This window comes from Strongylocentrotus purpuratus, unplaced genomic scaffold (assembly GCF_000002235.5).
Source record: "Strongylocentrotus purpuratus isolate Spur 01 unplaced genomic scaffold, Spur_5.0 spur5_scaffold_17, whole genome shotgun sequence".
In the NCBI taxonomy this organism is placed as follows: Eukaryota; Metazoa; Echinodermata; class Echinoidea; order Camarodonta; family Strongylocentrotidae; genus Strongylocentrotus; species Strongylocentrotus purpuratus.
Genome location: NW_022145602.1, coordinates 20,939,911 through 20,963,473, shown reverse-complemented (window position 1 = coordinate 20,963,473; position 23,563 = coordinate 20,939,911). Strand labels below are relative to the sequence as shown.

The window sequence follows — 23,563 nt, the reverse complement described above, 5'->3', positions numbered from 1 at the left end:
TTGGAAAGACGTTCCAAAGCCAACCTGCCTTTGAAATATTCTTTTTTAATAATGTTGTGGATATATTTTATATGTGTTTGTAATTTTGAAGGCCTAGAAACTACATAACGTGGTATATAAACAGCTCATATACCTGAATAGATGTTGGTCCATAGTTTCTTTTGGTAGTGCTTGTAGCAGTTTAATGACGGCCAGAGCAATAGGAACTCTTAAAACCTCTTCATCCTGTGCTATCCGGTTCCTTGCTTTCTTGTGCTCTCCTTCACTTTTTGTCTATGAAAACAATAAAATGCATATCATGATGGGCATATCATACAGGGAGGACTTGCTTGATTTTAACTGATTCGTATTAAACTTGATCGCAAATTGTTCTTCAAATTGGCAACAATAATATTTTTTTCTTTATGTTATATTGTTTTAATAATATGCAATGCCTTTGGAAATATGAGTTGCAGATAAAATTGAGAAAAACTGAAAAAATGCCCATGTTGATCTAAAACCATGATTTTGATCCTCTCAACGTGTTGCCAATTGAAAGATTTTAATACTTAAATATTCTCCCTTTATAAAATTCCTAACTTTAAACGCAATGTGATCATGAAACAAAAAAGGAAATATTATGTGATAAAAAAATTGCAATTTCTTTTCTTGCATCTGGTCAAATTTCTAGAGCTCTGAATAAAAATGTACAGAGCCAAACCATAAAATATGGATGACTGTCCCAAAGAGGGATAAGGTGGTTCTACATTATATGTACTTTTATACAACGCCTATTAAGATTCTTGCAACCTCATTGGTCAATTCTTGATCACATGATATGTGCTAAAAGTACCATTGAACGGCATCATTCTCCAGCCGTGCAATTCCGTTTGATCCTTTCGCACCATTGCACTCTGAAGTATATGGTGAGCTAAGTGACGTCAGAGTGCAATGGTGCAAAAGGATCAAACAAAATTGCACTCCGCGTCACATTAAACATAAAGGTTGGTACACGCGGCGCATGGTACGCATGTGGTTTGCTGCCTGCTTAATAGTGCGCGCTCACCATCAGCAATTTCATCAATTGAAAACGAACAAAAAATCGCTGAGATTTAGGCCAAGGAAAAAAGTCCGTTCACGTCCAAGGTGTTGTATAAAACAAATAGTGAATGGTCTTTATTCGTGCAATGGAACAATATTTTGCAATCGGTTAAAGATGAGACGCTCCATTCAACTCGGTTGCGCCTCGTTGAATATAGCGTCTCTTATCTTTCACCTCGTGCAAAATCTTGTACCATTGCACTCATGACCATTCACTATTTGTATACTATAGCACATATCACAGAAAATGGAGTCCCCATGCGCTTTTAGGAATATAAGGAAAAAAAGAGAAAGGATACAAAAAAGTTTGAAGGCGAAGAGCATGTACATGCATGTAAACTTAATTATAAGTTCCAAAATGAACCACTGAACCATAATAAGTCTTTAAGGTAGGTGGTCCTAATGTACAGATTCATTTAGAATGTGTTTTAAAGAGAAGAACTGTTGTAAGGAAACAGGAATATGTGGTCAATATAGACAGGTGGTCTTTCTAAAGCAGGTTTTACCATTACACAGCAATTCATATTCATATTTCTTTTTTAATCATTGCTTGAATCATAACAGAAAGTTTTGCAAGAAGAGTGACTACAGGTCATTTTTTCTTTTCCAAAAAAAGATGAGAAGATATCTTACACTCTTGGTGATGATCCTATGAAGCTGTGGAAGGATGCTACGAACGATTGTACGATGGATCTTAGTTGCCAAGGCGACTTGTTTCTTCTTCTCTATCTCCTTCTTATCCTTCTCTTCATCTATACCACTATCATCTCCGCTCTCGTCTTTCTCTTCTTGAGCATCGTCATCTTCTTCATCATCTTCCTTTGTCGCCAAGTCATCCTCCTCTCCAGGTGTCATCTCCTTATCATCACCACCTTCTTCAAGTTGTTTGACATCTTCTGTGAAAAGGAAATAAATGTATTAAAGGCATCGTTTAACAATGTTAAATCTGAGAAGCATGGCCCCACATGTTATCAGTGTCTGTGATGTGTTGTAATATAGAAGCCCTAACAAAATTGCGCTTCAAAAAAGTTAAAATCTTTGAGTGACCGGTTTTACCATACTCATTTTCCCCACTCGATCGACTTGTAAAAGTCATGGGGTTCCTGACTGACCTAAAGGTTTATAATTATCATTGCAGCATGAGCTAAATCCAGGATTTTGTTTCAGAATCTGAGACAAAGATACCCAATCCCTTTAAAGGGATCCGGTAACTTTGTCTTAGATCCTTTAGAAATAATCCTTGATTTAGCTCATGCTGGATTGATAATTATAAACCTTTAGGTTAGTCAGGAACTCCATGACTTTTACAAGCCGATCGCCTGTCTGATTATCAAGATATTAATAATTGGGATTACAAATTTTGAAAACCGTTCGCCTGACGGTTTTCATAACACTACAGTCTATTGTAGAAAACGAGTATGGTAAAACCGGTCACTCAAAGATTTTTACTTTTTTGAGGCACTTCTTGATCATTTTGAAGCGCAATTTTTTTAGGGCTTCAATATTACATCATATCACATCATATCAGATTTAACAGTGTTAAAAGATCCATTTAAAGGTCGGGAGACATCCAAATATAGTTGATTCCTGTTGATGTGCAGGGTTGCATATAACTCTTATTTTCTTATTCAAACATCTACCTAAATATATTTCACAGACTTTTAAATATTTCTTAAAATAATTTTCTCAGACCTGCTAAGCTCCACCCTAGCTCACTAATGATTGACAGATGATGTCACAAGATGAACGAGATCTGGAGCATTTTTTGGGGTGGAGCTTAGCAGGTATGAGAAAATTATTATTTTAAATATTTAAAAATCTATGAAACATAGTTACATGTTCGAATAACAAAATATGAGTTGTATGCAGCCCTGCACATCAACAGGAATCAACTTATAATTGGATATCACCCGACCTTTAAGGTTTGATTCCAGAATGAAATATATTTCTACCTTGAAAGATTTTTTTCTCCTTGTTATCCAATCCAGCAGACAGCGAGAGATCGAAGTGGAAAGCATCCAAGACAGCAACAATCAATCTGTGACGGATTCAAAGCAGAACATTTTTGTTATCGGCAATACATTAAAAATATCTCACAAACAAGTGCTATATTCTTATACTTTCTTTGTAGAGGTGCTGAAGTCGAGTGATTTAATCACTTGACTTTAAATGCAAAGGTTGTAAGTTGTAAGTATCAGTTGCTGATGATCGCTTGTAAGGCAACCATGTTCCATTAGTCTGCCTCATTCAATATATTTTTGCTCTGCCTAGGCATCGAGCACTGTACGGAAGGATGGAGCAAACCTAAGTATATGTATGAGTATTTTAGTCTGTTTGAATTGTATTTTAATTGAATTATGAAATGAATAAATGAAACCAAAACAAATATTAGTATGTACAAGAGGACCCGCAGAGAGAAGAATGTAAAATATGTACTTTGCAACAATAGCACTTAAATCTAATGACACGTTCAATAACAATCATAGACAAAGCAATAAGAAACATAGTATTAACCCATTCTTAACCCGAATATTTTGTTTCATTATGAAAAAGAAATCTCACCTGACAGCTATCTTCTGGAAATCAATACTCCTCATGAGCAATCTTAAATACTGCGTTAGAAGGCTTAGATACTGTGGCCATGGCAGCGCAGAAGCCATGCCACCCACGGCTGCGATTGCCTCCACTACAAGGTTCATGTTCTTAGCAACCTCGGGGTCAAAGATCATGGAGGTCGCAGCGGGAAGGAGAAAGTGCTGGACGACCTTTGGTGAGAGCTTCCCCTCTTGGCAGTATTTGGAGAGGCGACGAAGGGCCCTCATTCTCCGATGATGCTAATGATTCGTAAATAAAAGAAACACATTTCAGAAGAGATTCATGGGATGGTGATGTGACTTGAATGTAAATTCTTGTTACACAATCAGTGGCAAAATTACATGTTATAGTAAGCTTTATATACCTCACTTAAGAAATCCAGCCATCTGATTGGTCGAAATTGCATTCATAAACTTGAACTATTTCTGTAAAATTCCCAGTAACCATGGTTAAAACAGTTCTAAAATCCCAGTAACCATGGTTACCAGGAAAATAGTTCAGTCTCCATGGTTACCCCATAGGTTACCATGTTAAAAAATGGTCTGAGCGATCGAGGATACCGTACGTGTGCGAAGAATTGGTCGGTAATTTCAATACAATTCAATCTCGATCAATTTTATCTTGCATTGTTGACATGAAGACGAAAATAAACTTCCAAAAACAAAAAAACAACATCTGCCGATAGATCTTGATCTAAGTTTGTGCCAATATGCATTGCAAAAGTAAAAGTAAAAGAAGGGCCCGTTTAATGGAGCCCGCGGCGAAGCATCCACCACGCGAAGCCGTTTTCAATCCATTTTAATGTATATATATATATTAGAGAAAACTGCTAGATATGGTGACAGAGCGCAATGGCCGAGCGGTTTAAGGCGCTGATTTTGGTTACATCACCATTGGTACGCAAGAGATCGAATCCCATCTTCGACAAAAAAAAAAAAAAAAAATTTTTTTTTATTTTTTAGTCTATTTTTTTTCGGCATATAAAAGTATTAATGACTGCTTTAATATTCGAGAAATAGTTGTTTTTATACGCTCTCAGGAAGGTTACAATTGGGCTATTGCCCTCGGCACGCCTCGGGTAATAGCACAATTCTAACCTTCCCTTGAGCGTATAACAACAACTATTTCTCTCAAAGCAGTCATTAATACTATATTCACTTTCTGTGGTGCAAGCTTCTTCAATATGTAAGAACTAATTTTCAAAAGAAACAAATTTGTTCTCCAATAGCAGAGACCTACATGTAGCAATGCATGACAATTCTTTGGTTAGTACTCTCTCAACTCTAGATTTATCTTTTAGTCTCTCTCTCTCTCTCTCTCTCCTCTTCTCTCTCTCTCTCCTCTTCTCCCTCTCTCTCTCTCTCTCCCTTTCTCTCTCTCTCTCTCTCTCTCTCTCCCTATATATCTCTCTTTCTCTTTCTCTCCCCCTCTTTCTTTTTCTATCTCTCTCTCTTTCTCCCCCTCACTCTTTCTCTATTTCCCTCTCTATCTCTCTCTCTCCCTCTCTCTCTTTCTCTCCTTCTCCCCCCCCCCCCCCTCCCCTCCTCTGTCTCTCTTTCTATCTCTCTGTATGCATGTATGCAATGATGTTTGTCTATCTCTCTTATTCTTTCTCTCTCTCTCTCTCCTGCTCTTTCTTTCTCTATTTCTCTCTCTATCTCTCTCTCTCTCTCTCTCTCTCTCTATATATATATATATATATATATCTCTCTCTCTCTCATTCTCCCTATCTTACCTGTATATGTCTGATGTTCTCAAAGAAGTCTACTTCCACATCCTGATCCAGAAGCACCGACATGGTTTCAAAGTGTGGGTGAGTGGGGAAGGCCTTCACAAGCTCAGAAAGGACGACCAAACTTTCATGACGAGCGACCTTACATCCAGGAGAGAAAATTTCAAAGATTTATAAAACGCAACCTCCCTCTCAGGAAGGTATTTCATAACAAGCAACATAACTATTAAATGTCCAGGAGAGTAAAAAATATTTACATGTATTTACATACAAAATATTGCTAGAAATCTTCTTTTTTTTTTCATCGTCACATATTTCTTCATCTCACTACATGAATTATCACACGTGGGACAATGCACATTTGTATCCACCGCACGGCGTACGTCAACAATCCCAACACAATTATGATTGACTTGGCAGTGACAGAGCACAATTCCTGGCCCAAAATTTCATAATTTCGCATCATAGAAATTACATGAAAATTTATTAGATACAAGATTATAATATAAAATTTACATTAGAAATATTTTTTCTGATGTCAGAACTTTCGATGGATGATTTGAAAAGCGTTGAAAACGAGTGTCACTTTCAGGACGATGATATTTAAGTAAGCCAAGAACTTCAGCCTCGGTGACACAATTTGACCGCTGCTGAACGTGGAGATTGTTTACCTGGACTTTGCAGCATGATTTGTGTCTGTAACGTGTATAAACCGCACACCCCGACTTTTGATGGTTACCGGCGTTTAAAAAAATGGAGTTAATACACCGTTAATTACGGTATACAATCAACAAAATGTTGAAAGAAAGAACCATGTCTGCATATTAGTGACAAAGTCTGAAGCGAAAGACTACAATAAATCTCATCTTACCTCTGTCCTAGCTCTAAGCCCATCTCTCAATGCAGGTATGAATGTATGCTCTATGATTGTGACGAAGGCTGAGTCGTCCTTCAGAAGCTTCTTGATGACTCCACAGATCATGTGAGTAGCATTATCTCTCAATGCCATGTCATCCATCTTGAAAACAAACAATATAGGTTGTCATGACAGCTGCCATCAAATGTGAGTGAAGTTTAAAGATAAAGTTGAGTTCTGGTCATGCAATTGCATTGTGAAAGAAAAGGTGTGGATTGGATAAGAAACAGTTGATCATATAGCATGTAAGTGTAGCGGCTCTTACATTCGCCCTACTTTTACCGTACATTCATGTCACCAGTATTTTTCCATCACGCTACTTATTTATATTCATTATTCGGGCCACGTGTGTATTTCTTTCCAATCGCGCATCGTGGTTCCGCACTGTTCACCCCGCGTATTTTCAACGCCACGAGGTTTTTCTCCACTCCCGCTTTCACCTTGGTCGAGTCAAGACGTCTCCGCAATTTCCTCTCCAGGCTCTATTCTTCTGTGCCTTTCGTCTTTTCTACGGCACGTCAACTCTTTCCCTGCCGTGTTCATCGGGCTGCAGTCTCCCAGTGGAACGTTATAGTCAGCACCGACATGGCGCCTGACTCTCCGCTGGGAGCTGCCAGTTTCTTCGTTCCGGTAGCTCTTTCCACTCACGAGCTCATCATTTCACCGCAGCTCATCTAAACATTTCTTCATCAAAGTCCGGCGCATCAAACGAGCAACTATTACTACTCAGCACCAGTGCCGGCTTTGCATGTCTACGTTTCTACTCTTTGCCTCCGACATCAAGCGATTCACTGCTTCGTCGTCGAGCGCCACATCTCTTCTCTTCTCTTCTCGCCTGAGAGCTTCAACCACATCTTTATCACGAGCGTCAGCGTCGAGATCCTTCACCGCTCTTCAGCCACGAATACGAAGCTGCATCTCCGCCTTCAAGCCTCCGTACATTCATCGCGTGAGCCCCTTCCTTCGTTTCTCAACTCTCTTCATCTTCATTGGACTTTCGACGCCATTTCTATTCTGTCGTAAGCTTTCATTCATTATGTACATCGCATTTATTCATGTTCATTCTCATCCTTAATCATTATGTAATCTTCGTGCAATATTCACATTTTCAAGTCTGCTATATTTGCTTGACTGCACTTTGCAAGTGCATTGTCAGCTTTGTTCAGTACCCAATAAAATAACGAAAAGGGAATACTTTCTTTCATGTATTTTATTGTCAGTGCAACCTTGCTTCCTCGTAGCTAAAATAAAAATAAGAGTTATGTTGTGTGACGAGTGAACACGCTTTCAAATATCCATTCACAATACCTCACACTCATATCTCTAAATAAGTATTGGTGTGTACTGCAAGGTTCTGGAGTCGTCAAAATCAAAATCGTCATTGACATTTGTAGTTTTGTATGCTTTGTACTTACAGGCTATTCTACATGTACATGTATAAATACAGAAAGACATAGAGAAAGGATACGGTAGATAAATGAAGCTTGGATTCTAACTACATTGCACTAACATGAACCATCCTTTTCAAAAGTTTCAATCTCAAAGTTGTAAAGGTATTCAAATAGGGTCAACTGCACAGTTCTTACATCAAGGTTTAAACGTTTTACTATCAGATTGAAATACAATTCGGTTTTAAAATAGAGCTGACAAGGCTACTTTCTCCTCTGCTACTTCCAAACTCTGGAACAGGCTCCCTCCTCAATTGAAATCATCACCAACGGTAGAACAATTGAAACAGTTTGAAGACGTATATATTCTCAAACCATATGCATTCATTGAACTTGCACTGTCACTGTTTGTTAATTTGTATATACAGTGCGTCCCAGGAAAAACGAAAACGAAACCGAAGAAATATCACAATGTTTTATCATAACTTAGTCACATTTACAATTAATAAATGTCACATATTTGGAAAGCTTAGATCCTCCTCTTTCAATTGATGCAACTCATATGATGCATCTTTCATGCATGAGTGATTAAAATCAATTTGAAGAGAGGAAACCAAAAAGTCATCTGGAACAGGCTCCCTCCTCAATTGAAATCATCACCAACGGTAGAACAATTGAAACAGTTTGAAGACGTATATATTCTCAAACCATATGCATTCATTGAACTTGCACTGTCACTGTTTGTTAATTTGTATATACAGTGCGTCCCAGGAAAAACGAAAACGAAACCGAAGAAATATCACAATGTTTTATCATAACTTAGTCACATTTACAATTAATAAATGTCACATATTTGGAAAGCTTAGATCCTCCTCTTTCAATTGATGCAACTCATATGATGCATCTTTCATGCATGAGTGATTAAAATCAATTTGAAGAGAGGAAACCAAAAAGTCATTTGGCGGACGGTTTCTGAATTTCAAAGAGAAAATCACATTTCTAGAAAGTTGAGTTTCTGCCCTTTAATATGACACCTCAATCAGGAAAAATGAGCAAGGAATGACAAAGTTCTGTTTGTTTAAAGTAGAGCTTGCATTTCCATATTTTTATCAAACAAATAAGTTTTCACTAGCTGCCTGCCGTAGCAACAATCAGAATTGACAAAAGACTTCTCCATTTCGTTGACAATCAGCCATGCATGAAGTCTTTCGTCTATGATAAAACATTGATAATTCACGGTTTCGTTTTTTCTGGGACGCACTGTATATTTTAACTACTGGCACTGACTCTCGGATGTCATCTCAAAGTGCTTTGTATTGCTATTTGAATTGAAATATTATGAATTTTTAAAAGAATGTACATTGACTTTTACCTTGAGAATGAAATATTCAAATACTTTTAGGGTTGAATGAACAGTTCTTACATCCAGGTTTAAATGTTCTACTACCAGGTTGAAATAGTTTTGCAAGGACTGTGCAGTGATTGTTAACACATCATACCTTGAGGATGAAATAGAAGCAGTTATGAATGAGTGGAGTAAAGAATCGCACGTCCAACTTCTGGCCATCATCTTCTAGCATCTGATTGGCTAGTTTGAATGCTTTCAAACGTAATGTGTAATCGGGTGCGTCCAATCGCTTCCTGTCCCAAGCATTCAACCGTGACACGGTACGAGCTATCTCGTCGAGGGCGGGGTCTCTGGTTGCCATGGCAGAGAAGATCTGGACCAGGACCAGACGAGGGTTGCGGGATGTAGTCCGGTAGAGAAGTCTGGATACTGGGCTAAAAAAAAAAACATCAATCGTGTTAACCCCTAGACTGCTGAGTTTCCACCTTCCCATAGACCTAACACAGCGACCAACCGGTTTCTGTAGCCTATGGGTTAACAGTAAGGTACATGTAGCTTAGCAAAATGTTGTAGCATGAAAAGACTCGTCCAGAACGCAAAATGCATAGATATTGAAAATCATAGTTTTATCACACAAAGGTAGAGCCACATTATTAGTTTATGGAGCTGGTAAAGACATGTACTATCCGGATCAGGCTTATGTTACCTATCAAACTCTTAATGAGATATGTAATAATGAAACTTTATAATTTAATTAAAATGTGTTCAAGAGGTTGATGGCATAGGAGTAAAAGGACAACTCACTTGAGAAAGCAGCTTGTATCGTCGATCAACTTCATCAGGTTCTTGATGGTGCTAAGGATCTCAACCTCTGTGTTCTGAAAAAAATGAAAAAGGGCAAAGTACATGTATTTTCAACTGGGATGTAGAGGTGCTGTGGTCCATTGGGTAAGTCTCCGGACTGTGAACTGCAAGGTACGAGGTTCGAAACCCTGCCACATGCTTTGGTTAGAGTTCAATCTACATTTGCCACACTCCACCCAGGTGAGGTAAATGGGTACTTGATAGGATTTTTCCAAGAAATGCACTGGGAGCTGACAATGGCTGCTAGAGCTAAAGCTAGGGGAACAATTTCCAAGGCTCTTTGGAAGTACATAGGGACGTTATATTGTAATGTCCTTTGCGCTATGCAAGAACGGATTATTATCAAACAACAAGAGTCAAGTCCACAACAGGTTTTAACATGTAAAAGCATAAGGTTGTGTGAAAATCAGGTGTCGGTTTGAATTAATTCTCAATCAGAATATTTTCTGACATATTTTGTCATACTAGATCTTGATACATTTGTTTGAAAATGCTCAAAAATATAGCTAAAAGAGCATATACATGTAAAACCCTAGTACTCTTAACCCAATGCTGACTGAGGAGAGTGGGGGGGGGGTCATTTCATATAAAATATTTTTCATCACAATATTGTTGACTTTGCTACAGACACACTTTTTTAAAAGATTGACCTTCATAGCTAATTTTTAAACAAAATATTGATAAATACCTATAAATATGCATCTGAAGAAAAAGAAAGTTTATACAGCTGTACTCTTTATTCGCATGTCAATATCTGTACAAAATTTGCATCAAATTTGGCCCAGTCTTGGTAAAGTAACAAGCACTGTATACAGAAAGATGTATATGAACTACACAAATGGTGTCAGGGCTACTAACCTTTCTGTGCTCATTACTCAGCCAGTATACATTTTCTACCTACCGGTAAATCGTTTGAAAAATGACATTTGATTTGATTCTGTGAGAATTCATTTTCTTTTTTTTTACCAGAACTAAATTTATCTTTAAATTATATATATAATTCTAACCTCTGAGATTCTCGACGATTTTTGAAGGTACGGAAGAAGCAATCCAACAAGAGATGAACACAGATCTGAGGCTTCTACAAACCCACTCATCCTGTTAAATAGAATTTTATAAAAATGTCAATAGTCTACAAATAATTCATGTTTGCAAGTACACGCAAGTCAAATCAAAATCGGATAATAAACAAGACATGTGAAGACTTCAAAACAGGAATTATTTGTTTCATTAAACAAGTCTAAAATATGATCACAAAGTCCACAAATAAGCAAGAAACCCGACCCAAACCTCAAAATTTACAGTTAATAACTATATTATTCATACCCCTCATAACATTTTGTGTTTTTCATAACTCAAGAATGAAAGGTGGATTGGTTGTCTTGAAGCCTTCGTTGAATACTTCTAGATGTAAGCTTTAAGATTTGTCACATTCTCAAGAAACGTAAATCAGGACAAATCAATTTTTTGCATACTTTAAAAGTAACAAAGCTTGGTAACATTATGAATAATTTAGTTGTTAACTCTACATCATTGTTTGTTTTCTTTTTCTTTTTCTCTAATTTATCATACTTGCAATTCACTATTTGTTGTATCTTGCTCTTCTGTGCTTTTTGTTTATGTAAAGTCACATGGATTGGAAAACGAAGACCTCAGGGTTATACGTTATTTTGTCTTTTTATTTTTCCAGGCATCCATGTGATCCAAAATCTAACCTGTATTTTGTATTCACCATTTCTTGCTTTTGTCTTTGCAAATTAATAAGATTACTAATAACCTAACTCTTTGACAGGCAAGGTAGGAATACCGCTAGTCTTTGATCCAGGCTTGTGTTGAACTTTGATGTACCATTGACATGTTTGAGAATGTGTGTCTTTGCCAAATAATGATATTAATAATAAAGTCTGACAAGCAGACTAACTTACTTATAGAGGATGCCTAACTCTTTGACAGGCAATGTAGGAGTACCATTAGTCTTTGATCCAGGCTTGTGTTGTACTTTGATTGCACCGTTGAGATGTGTGAGAATGGCAGGAATGTGAGGTAGAAGCATGGATGCACCAAGGCTCAGCTCACCTATCAAAACACCGACAAATACACAAATTGTTACTTTTCATTTAAAGGCATCGTTTAACAATGTTAAATCTGAGATGCACGGCCCTATGTGTTTTCAGTGTCTGTAATATAGTGTAATATTAAAGCCCTAAAAAATTGCGCTTCAAAATGATCAAGAAGTGCCTCAAAAAAGTAAAATATCTTTTGAGTGACCGTTTTACCATACTTGTTTTCCCCAATAGACTATAGTGTTATGAAAACTGTTAGGAAATGCAAAATTTGATTTTGATTTCCAATCATAAATATCTTGATAATCAGACAAGCGATCAGCTTGTAAAAGTCATGGGGTTCCTGACTGACCTAAAGTTTTATATTTATCATTGCAGCATGAGCTAAATCCAGGATTTTGTTTCAGAGTCTGAGACAAAGTTACCCGATCTCTTTAAATGCCCAAGATATTTTTCAACTTCTGAGATGAAAAAAACACCTCCCCCTTCTTAAATAATCATTCACTTTTTGTTTTGCCCCAACTATTTGAAATTCAGGCAGTCTGCGTAAATATTCAAAACTGAATGATACATGCTGTTAAAACTAATACTAAAAGATTGTAAATGTAAATATGTTGATGTATAAGGAATAAATAAACATCAAATCAAATCAAACCACTCTATCAAGCATTGGGTATGGGAATGAATCACCTGTAGGCTCAGATTCCACTTTTTTCAATGGAACACTGCTTTCTTCCTCCTCCTCCTTCAGCATCAGAAGGTTGTCTATGATGTCCATCACCATGGTTACCACTGATTGACAGACCTTAGGAGCAGAGAGGAGGCCGATGGTCTGATGCAGTAAGGTCATACCGAGGTCATCGGGTTGGGGCTTTATCAGTAGATGGTGATACCTGCACACAAACCAAACCAATAACATAATAATAATAAAAGGCATTTCTATAGCGCTGTCTATCTAGAAATTCTATTCTGAGGCGCATTTATTATTACCCTGGCTTTAGCCTATCTGCCATTAGAGCGCTCCAGCATTTCAAGGAATTAATTCCTGCCAGGTACCCATAACATAACAACCACAATCTGCAGACTAGAGGGGTTGTAGTCATGTGGTAAAAGCACTCGACTTAAATGCAAGGGTCATGGGTTCGATCCCTGACTCGTCCCTAATGTCCCTTGGCAAGGCTTTAATCTACATGTGCCACTAAATACTCAGGAGAGAAATGACAGGGATGCCAGTTAGAATTGATCAGAAGGCCTGAAAATCAACTAGAGTGAGCTATTTTATACACAATAAAGCCCTAACTATGGTTTGAAAATAACTTTTCAGGGCTTGAATTCAGGCTATTGCCTGAAAACTGGCATCCCTGAAATAGGGACCTGTTAGGATGACAAAAGGCTTTGTGTTAGTAATTGCCATATGCCCTCTCGGTAACCATAATGGTAGGAATACACCCCAGGGAGTGGAGAAGGTGCACATTGTGTGAGAATGAATATGATGAAAAGGAAATAATATCTGTACAGTGCTGAGAGATTGTATTTCGCATTAAGTGCTAAATAAATCCTGATTATTATTATCATTTATAATATGTAGTACTTAAGATTTGTCATAGCTCTCAATCTTCCTCCCTCCCTCCTTGCCTCTCTTCTTTCACTCTGTCTGTCTGTCCCCTTCTGTCTGTCTGTCCCTTTCTCTCTGTCTCTGCTTCTCTCCCTCCCTCCCTCCCTCTATCTCCTCCTCCTCCTTCTTCTCTCCCTCCCTCTCTGTACTCACCTAGTTTGTTGGCTCCATGTATGAGCCAGCCTGAGTAACGGCGATGGTGCTCCCAAACTCTGTGATGTTAGCTCGTTCAGCTGAGGAAAGACGGCTCCTTCAAACACTGCCTCAATCTCCCTCTCTGTGAATGGATACTCGTTGAACCGGCCAAAGAAGTCGATCAGCCGCTGGATGCACACCTGACGGAGATTCTTCACTTGGTTTCTGCAGAATGGTTGAAGCTAAAAGAACAAACAATTCAAATCCTTATTTCAAAGAAGATGAGGGGAAGACCTCGTACAGGCTTTCTAGATACAGGCTTCCTAGATGATTTAATCGCAGAATGTGGAGCAACAGGATATGAAATTCTAAAATGGACAGTTTAAGACCGAGATACTTAGAGAGACACTAGATGTAGCATTCTGATTGGGTTACTGAACCTGTCATAAACTGACAGATCACTATTGATGATGATTTAAATTTCATTACGTTTGTCAGATCACTCAAAGCAAAAATGTATCAGGATTATTTTGCAGAAATTCAAGTTGAGATAGTTTACAAACAGCATCAGTATATTTCCCATATTCTGGAATTCCAGGCAACTTTACTGCTTCCAGGTGAGTGTTTCACAAAGACTAAGATTGACTTTAAGTTTGACTTAACTATGGCAGGCCGTTCATGCCACTGTTTGCTCTCACCATTTACCGGCATTGCTCTCTCAAGGGACGTACAAAGCATGGTCACAAATCTACAGAATTTACATTTTTTGATAGTTCATTGTTGAAGGAAAAAAATATTATCTACAGATCATAATTGAGAGACCAATGGTGAGAGCAACCAGTGGCAAGAATAGCCTGCCATAGTTAGGTCCAACTTAAAGTCGATCTTAGTCTTTGTGAAACATTCCCCAGATCTGTTAAAGGAAACATAGAGGAGTTGATGTCCTACCAGCATGGATTAATGCAAGATTTGGACATGTATTCGGGATCTACCTTCTTCTACCTTTCGTTTCTTTAACATTTCACTTAAGGAGAAAAAATCTTCACAACAGCTTGTTATTGATAGTGTCTTATTATTTATCACCTTAAAACAAAATGTTAAAAAAAGGGTTTTAAGGGCCTACTAAAACTGTACATATACTTACTTCATCTCTCTTTGATAACAACTGGTTGTAGCTCGCTACTGCACATGTGATCAACCGAAACAGTAGAGGGCGGTATGAGTCCATCAGATGACCTAACTTACTGAAGATTACTCCAACGGTGTCCAGCGTACTGAAAAAAAATGCAATTTGAGTCCGCTTTACAACGATGTATTCTCTTATGAATTTGAATAGTAGATGTGCTTCCCAGCAGAATGGTCATGGATATTACCTTGTCATTAGTTCACTCATAAACATACATGTACACTGTACATTCCACATTGTACTCTCTGATGTGAATATTAGAGACAAATAGAGAAAATATACAACCAAATTTCAGCAAATAAATATACTGCCATAAATTCCCTTTAAATACGGAAGCTGCTAAAGATTAATCAAATAAAGTTCAAACACACATGCAGCAAAATCTTGTTGAAGAAAAAGTCTGAGCTACTCAAATCATGGACTACATTCCCATTTTTCTGTTTCCTATTGCCACTATCAAAGAAAAACAAATTTATAGGACATACATGTAAACTTCATTTTGATTGTTTCTAAGGGGTAATCTGATGGTTTTCTCTTCATTCCTATCATTTGGAATTTAAAAAAATTTGCCCACAATGAAATTACTAAAACTGTACAAGGACGACAATCTTATGTTCTTAATAACAATAATAATAATAAAAATATCTCACATTTATAATGCGCCTAATACTTTGTTTCTAGGCGCAGCACATATTATTACCCCGGTCATCGGATCAGGCTTACCCGCAACACAATGTATGCACATTTTCCACTCTCTGGGGAGCATTCCAGCCAGTCGCCATTTTAAAAGTGCCACTTGCTCATCCAACCACAATAACTTTCGCATCCTACCGGGTACCTATTTAACACCTGTGTAGAGAGTGGCAAATTTAGATCAATGTCTTGCCAAAGGACATTGGTGCCACGACGGGACTTGAACCACAGACCTTGTGATCCACAGTCCGGTGACATATCCACTCGGCCATGACACTTCTAATGGTACCCCTGGAATACTGTCAAATGTTTAATTTAGGATGTAAACAAACCTGTGTTGCTTTCTAAGGGGAACCATTGCACTGAGATCTTGAGATAGCCATTCAGTTCGCATGGCATCCAGGTCATCTACAATAGATCAAGATGAAGAGAGGTAGAATGGTAACAGAATTGTAAGGTGTCACCAAGATCATAAACATAGTATCAAGATCATAGAAAGCATCAGCAAATAAAAATGTGACAAATATCACTACTCATCATACCTGACACATTAATATGACAGCCTTCCTCTATAGTAAATCTTACTGAATGATCACCATCACAATCATCATCACAATAATCATCACCAACAAAACATCATCATCATCATCATTTTCATTATCATTATCATCATCATCCTCACCATCATCACCATCATCATTATTACCATCATCATCATCATCATCACCATCATCATCATCATCATCATCATCATCATCTTCGTCATCATCATCATCATCATCATCATCATCATCATCATCTTCGTCATCATCATCATCATCATCATCATCATCATCATCTTCTTCATCATCATCATCAAAACTGCAATTCAGCGATCACCATTCTCATCATTATCATCATCACCATCATCATTGCCATCATCATCATCATCACGATCATCATCACTATGATAAGTGACATTTCCATCTACCTTTGATAAGGTGTTTACAAGGTTCCAACACAAGATCCATGAAGACTTTCATCTCCTCTGTGTTTGATCCAGCAATGAACCGAAGAATGACTGATCTTCTGGTTGCTATCCCTCCCTTGCCCTGGGTTCCAGGACTCGTCTTACTCAGCATCTTCCCGTACAAGATCCTGAACATGGGTCACAATATTGAGACAGGATTGAGAGATATTTGCATCAAGAATAGATAAACTAGAATAATTAACCCAGAATTGATAGAAAATGCCCTTCGCTATGACATCACAATGCCCTTTCCTATTACATCAGAATGAAATACATACTTCATTACGGTAGATAGTGGTTCTTCTCTATGAAGAGAATAAATTTATAACTCCAGAGGTCTCATCAATTCCAAAAAGGAATCAGGACATCCCTATGACATCACAATGCCCTTCCCTTTGACATCACAATCCCCTTCTCTATGATATCAAAATGGCATTTGTCATGCAGTCACAATACCCTTCCTTATGACATCACAATACCCTTCCTTATGACATCACAATACCCTTCCTTATGACATCACAATACCCTTCCTTATGACATCACGATACCCTTCCTTATGACATCACGATACCCTTCCTTACGACATCACAATACCCTTCCTTATGACATCAAAGTGTCATTTGTCATGATACCCTTCCTTATGACATCACGATACCCTTCCTTATGACATCACGATACCCTTCCTTATGACATCACGATACCCTTCCTTACGACATCACAATACCCTTCCTTATGACATCAAAGTGTCATTTGTCATGATACCCTTCCTTATGACATCACAATGCCCTTCCATATGACATCACAATACCCTTCCCTATGACATCACAATGAAATAATGTACATACCTGAATAGGATAGGTATGTATTCCCTTCCATATGACATCACAATACCCTTCCCTATGACATCACAATGAAATACATACCTGAATAGGATAGGTAGTAGTCCTTCTCTGTGAAGAGCATCAATAACTCCAGTGGTCTCATCAATACCAAAGTGAACCAAGGCATCCTTGAAGAGTTTGTCATCCATCAACTCATCCAGTTGATCTCTATATGGCATCAGATATTTATAGTTGTACGTATACAAACAAGAGAGGGCAGCCCTCTGGATGTCTGCATTTCTACTTGACAACAGCTGGGAAAGATAAAAATTTAAAAAATTCAAAGTTCCTAGTTCGTTTCTTCCAAACTTCCTTAAATTTAAGTATATCCAAAGTATGAACTGGATATCTGTGTTACATTAATACAAAGAAAACAAACATCAATGTACTGCATTGTAAATAACAGTTAAGTATGGTAATCAATGTACCAGTAGATCTATAAATTTCTATACATAAAAGTATTGTTGTCCAGCTTTGTATTTGACCTCAAAATGTGCGAGAATTTTTCTCACAAGTACTGAAAGTAATTGTGCTTTAAACTGTGTCTTCAGAACGATTGTATTGTGACTTGAATTGTATAAATATAACAGAATGTGAGCTTCCAAACACATAGTCTAATGCAACTTGAAAGACATGCTATACTTACATTCATGTAGAGAGCTTTGAGCTGAGGTTCAAGATAGAGTGATTTGGGATCCTTATACTTGCTGAATAGATTCAGATGAGCCAAGACGGACCTAAAAAGATGAATAGTACTTCCAAGGTGAAAAATCATGAATCCAATACTAATTAATAGGACTGGCTTTTTTTTTCTTTGGTAATAACATACATAAAATGAGATGTGAAGGGTACATGAGCATTTGTCTACATCAATAACCCTCTTCTTGTAATGGGTAAAATTAAACTGATTGAATCTTTGCGCAGCACAAAGCTTACGACCATTCGGTACAATGGTCTGAAAATCAGACTATTACTTACTGGCTCTATACATGTAGCTCTTAAGTCGATTCGACAACTAATAATCATTATTTTTCCACCTAAAGAAATGTCCAAGCCCCCCTTTTTTAGGGAAGTTCTAAATTAGTATTATCTTTCAAATGCTGTTGGAATTTAACCTTTTAATTTTTTGGCCTGCAAATGGGACATAGTACCTTTAAATTAGTGGGGGACTAGCTAGACATTGAAAAGCTCAGGGAGAAAAACAAATTACAGAAATGGGGGGGGGGGATCTCTTACTTGCTGACTGGACGTTTCTTCTTTCCTTTCTGATCTTCATTCTCATCCTCCTCCTCGCCATCTGATTGGCTATTGATTTGACCTTTGACCTGTCTGAGATCCTGAGTGGGAGCATTGTTCACATCAGTCACATGGTACTCATTCCTGTCATCAGAAAGAGAGAAGAAAAAATATTTATCTCTCATCTGAGTTATTTAAAAAGAAGGGGAGTCAAAACAATCATGTTTAACAACATTTTAACCCTTACAGTGGCACATTAGAAAAACTTTGTTCATGTCAGAAGTTCTGAAAACAACAAAAATGTTTATTTCACCTCATATATGTTAAGAGACCAGTTAATTTTAGAGAAGGTACATTTTACCCCTTATCAAGTTCACAAACCTGTCTATTAAAGCTAGCTACGGGAATCACGGAAAATGACCACCATAGATAGGTGGGCTTTCTTCAACATTAATTTCCTTTTTTTTCTATAGTAACATTCTTTAAGAAAAAACATCCTTCTCTCTTTCCCATAGTGTTAGGAACATCCAATTGTGACAAGTTATATATCATTTTAAAACTGAAATCTCCCATTTTAGAATCAAATTAAACTAAAAACTTATTTCTGTTGACTTTTTGATTTGTTTAAATATATTTTTTTAGGTGATGGGTCATCAAAAATTTACTTGATAAATCGAAGCAAGAGTGGAGACAGCTCTCTAGATCGTCCTTCAGCCTTCCCAACAAATCCTTCCATCGTCTTCCAGAGCAACCTCCGGAAGTTAACATGGTCTGGTCGATCGGATCTCTGAGTGTCATCGTCATAGCAACGATGGAAGAGTTCATCCATGTTGGATGGTTCTTCAGACTCTGGGCTCTTGAGGGCGGTATGTAGAGTTTGATGAAACGACGATGATCGATGGTAGAAGAGGTTGTCTTCATTCAGTTTGGCAGCAGTGTGTAATGCTTCAGTGAACACACTCCAGAACATAGTCTTGTCCATGCCGTAGGCATGTGACCTGCAAGGTATCAGAATAAGGGAGTTTACAGATAGCACATGGTACAAATGACCCCAAATATCCACAGATCTTTTACACATGGAGAAGTTCCACTTTGAGCATGTTAGAATAATAACTGCCAAAGTCCTAGATGTGCTTCATGAATACCTTTTGTTTGTCCTCTTGAAAAGAATACTTCCCCCTGGGTATCATAGAATGTACTGTTGGTGCATAAACGAAAAATGTTACATAACTTTCATGAGCGCATAATCCAGTATTCATCTCTGTGGGTTTTACCATTTTGGTACAAATGACCTTTATTTGCCCATGCGGAGATTGTATCTATGAAGTGGCTATTTACACAGATCGTGATCACATCGAAGGGTAGGAATTAATAAGCCAGTTCACGATTGCAGTCTGAGCATGAGCAGATAAAGGTCATTGAAGAACAAATTGTGAAATACACGGAGACAAAATACTGGATACGTGCTCTTGAAAGTTATGGTATCATTATTCATAATTCCATTCATTCAAAAGTTTTCAGCAGCACCTTTGATTATTAGCAACTACATATTGGCGCTCTACAAATTCCTGGATTGAATTGGATAGGAGTTTTAAAGCACGTCTGCACTAGTTTGGCCAGGGGGGATTAGACCTCCCTGCGAGGTCACTGACAGGTGGTTATCTCATCAAATCAGCTCTCAATTAACAAAAGAAAAAGGGGATCATTTGGAACCAACAGGCACCGATTAGGCATTGTTTGCTATATAGAGGGCGCAAGTACCTATAATTAGTGCAGTGGGGCTTTTAAGTATCTGAGATTTTGATTACACCATCTTTTTTGAGCTAGAAGGGCATTAACCCAGTGTAAAATGATACGACTTAACGCCCTTCTGGCTCCAAAGGGACCCAAAACACAGAATTTCAAAGGAACAAGAAGAAGAGATGAAGTATTCTTCTCACTTGATACTGTCTGCCACTGGGTCCCATAGGAGTTGAAAGTTAATGTACAGCTGCCCTAGGAGAAACCTCAACGGAACCTGGTAAAGAAATATGAACAAATGTAGAAAATACATGAAAAAATATTAAATGAATCCAGTAACGAGAATGTCTTTATACTAATGATAGAAAAATGATGAAGAATTGAATTGTAAATCAGATGCATCATCATCATTTATTAAAGTCAGCACTTTCCCTCTTACGACAGGTCATGATGACACTCCCTCCCTCTTTTTCTTGTCTTGAGCATCCTTATTTAGACCAACCTTACTGATTTCTCTCTTCACCAAATCTTTCCATGAAATCTTTGGTCTTCCTTTCCCTCTTATAATGCTGGCCACTTCCAGATCCCATGCTCTTTTCACAGGTTCATCATCTTCCCTTCTCAACACATGACCCATCCATTTCAATCCATTTCTCTTACCACTTCCACCACAGTTTATTCCAGACCCAACATTTCCATGAGCTCATTTGTGTTCTTGTGTTCAAGGTACTCTGGCTAATAACTGTTTTTGCAAATTTCAACTGCTTGGAAAGAGACATGACTTCAAAAGAAATACATTATGTTTCTTAACTTACGTCTATCGTATGTTACTCTGCAAACCATGCATCTCTTCACACATAAAATATAACTTTATTTTTGTGCATTTAACAGCCCAAAAAGAAACATAAAGTGGACAGATTTATGACTTAATGATGTTAATCTGCAACCAAACCCCCAGACATTGGAAATTCCTTGCATGAAACGCTGCAAGATATGTTGTAAATAGAATACAGACCTTTTCAAAGCCTTCTGGTATACTGTTCTTCACCGTGGCATATTCCAGATAACCCAAACACTTGAGCTTCTCTCTGTATGTCTCTATGGTTACCGGGACTTCTTCAGCTTCCAAGCAAAGTCTGAACACTGATACTTGCTGCAATGCCTAAAAGCAGAGACCATTAACATCATTTATCAATAATAATAACAATGTCAAATATTTAGGAGCGCTAAAAACAATAAGTACCATAGCACTTACAAATACAAATATATGAAAAGAGGACAAAAATGGTATTTTAGAAAAGAAAAAGAAATATAGAGACAATGTGATTGCAAAAGGAAAGTGATTGATGACAATATGAGCAAAATAATCCATTTAACAATTAATCAATTGTGAAAGTCCTTCGTAAAATTAGAATATTCACTTGAAATAAACAGTCATGAAGAGGCTGCACTGTGGATATGGATAATTTGCAGGATATCATTTTTGGAATTCATTCTACATTTCGCAAATAACTTTTGGAATTTTTTTGAAAAATTAAACATTTCCAAGATATCTCATTTGAAATTCTTTTAATAAAAATAATAATAATATTTAATTTTTATATAGCGCTTAATACAAATGTCTCTAAGCGCTTTTACAATACTACTTATAGTATAGGAACAATGTGATTGAAAAAGGAAAATGATTGATGATGATATGAGCAAAATAATCTATTTAACAATTAATCAATAGTGAAAGTCCTTCGTAAAATTTGAATATTCACTTGAAAAAAACATTTATTAAGAGGCTGCACTGTGGATATGGATGATTTGGCAGGATATTATTTTTGGAATTCTTTCTACATTGCGCAAATCACTTTTGGAATTTGAAAAAAGTTGAACATTTTCCAAGATATCTCATTTGAAATTCTTTTACAATACTACTTACCGAGTCACCTACAGAGGGCAGGGTGACGGGAAACTTATCCAATATTCTGAGAGTGAGCCGGCGAACCTGTCAGGATGAAATCAAAGGTTGTATCAGTAACTTGTATCCCAATTATCTTCAGGTATTTAATAATTTCTTTGTTCAAAGCTTAGTAAGTAACCGGGGGGGGGGGGGGGGGGGGGGTTGTTTCATAAGGCTGTTCGTAATGTTACGTTTGACTTTACGAAGGACTTGTATATATGAAATGCCAAATGGTATGCTCAATCATTATTAACTGCATCAACTAAAATTGAACTGTGCAGATGTAGATTAACATTCTTATTATAACAAACATTTTTAATGCAAAGTATATTTTTTGCCATAATTTAATCAAGGTCATTGGAAATATCAGAAAAAACTTTGGGCATCCTATCTGGCACTTCATATACAAGTCGTTCGTAAAGTCATGCATAACTTTACAAACAGCTTTATGAAACACCCCCCTGCACTTAAAGGAAAATGATCTTCTATACCAAAGTAAAGCACACAAAAACTCCTAAAATCCATCACTTTAAGGTAAACATCCATCCACTAACTATGGTTCAAACCTCAATGCAGTGCTACTTAGTTTATCAAAAATGATATTTCATGAGATATTATGAACATTACTGACACATAAGAACAGGTTTGTCATCAGAAGTGCATGAACCAAAATCTTACATCATTTGATATTAAAGTAAACAGCTCAAGTGGTCAACATTTTCAAGGCATCATTTAACAATGTTAAATCTGAGATGCACAGCTCTACGTGTTATCAGTGTCTGTGATATAGTGTAATGTTGAAGCTCTACAAAAATGTGCCTCAAAAAAAGTAAAAATCTTCGAGTGACCAGTTTTACTGTACTCGTTTTCCCCAATAGACTGTAGTGTTATGAAAACCGTTTGGCAAACACAAAATTTGGTTTCAATTTCCAATCATAAATATCTTGATAATCAGACAGGTGATCGGCTTGTAAAAGTCATGGGGTTCCTGACTGAACTAAAGGTTTATAATTATCTTTGCAGCATGAGCTAAATCCAGGATTTCGTTTCAGAATCTGAGACAAAGTAACCGGATCCCTTTAATAACAGAATTTTCTTAAATTCTCTGAAACTACACTGTAGATCTCTAACAGT

General features: G+C 37.3%; 1 protein-coding gene across 1 annotated transcript in view; it reads right to left on the bottom strand.

Annotated features, from left to right (window-relative positions):
* LOC587153 (small subunit processome component 20 homolog) overlaps nt 1-23,563 on the bottom strand; it is a 54,108-nt gene that overhangs the window by 6,092 nt on the left and 24,453 nt on the right. Inside the window, 22 exon segments of the mRNA XM_030988298.1 lie at nt 134-273; nt 1,714-1,976; nt 3,033-3,118; nt 3,643-3,914; nt 5,411-5,548; nt 6,279-6,425; nt 9,211-9,493; nt 9,864-9,937; nt 10,931-11,021; nt 11,849-11,999; nt 12,677-12,879; nt 13,755-13,978; nt 14,881-15,010; nt 15,948-16,023; nt 16,586-16,752; nt 17,548-17,759; nt 18,152-18,242; nt 18,742-18,885; nt 19,407-19,739; nt 20,682-20,758; nt 21,497-21,643; nt 22,409-22,474. Coding sequence (XP_030844158.1) covers nt 134-273; nt 1,714-1,976; nt 3,033-3,118; nt 3,643-3,914; nt 5,411-5,548; nt 6,279-6,425; nt 9,211-9,493; nt 9,864-9,937; nt 10,931-11,021; nt 11,849-11,999; nt 12,677-12,879; nt 13,755-13,978; nt 14,881-15,010; nt 15,948-16,023; nt 16,586-16,752; nt 17,548-17,759; nt 18,152-18,242; nt 18,742-18,885; nt 19,407-19,739; nt 20,682-20,758; nt 21,497-21,643; nt 22,409-22,474 — 3,515 coding nt within the window.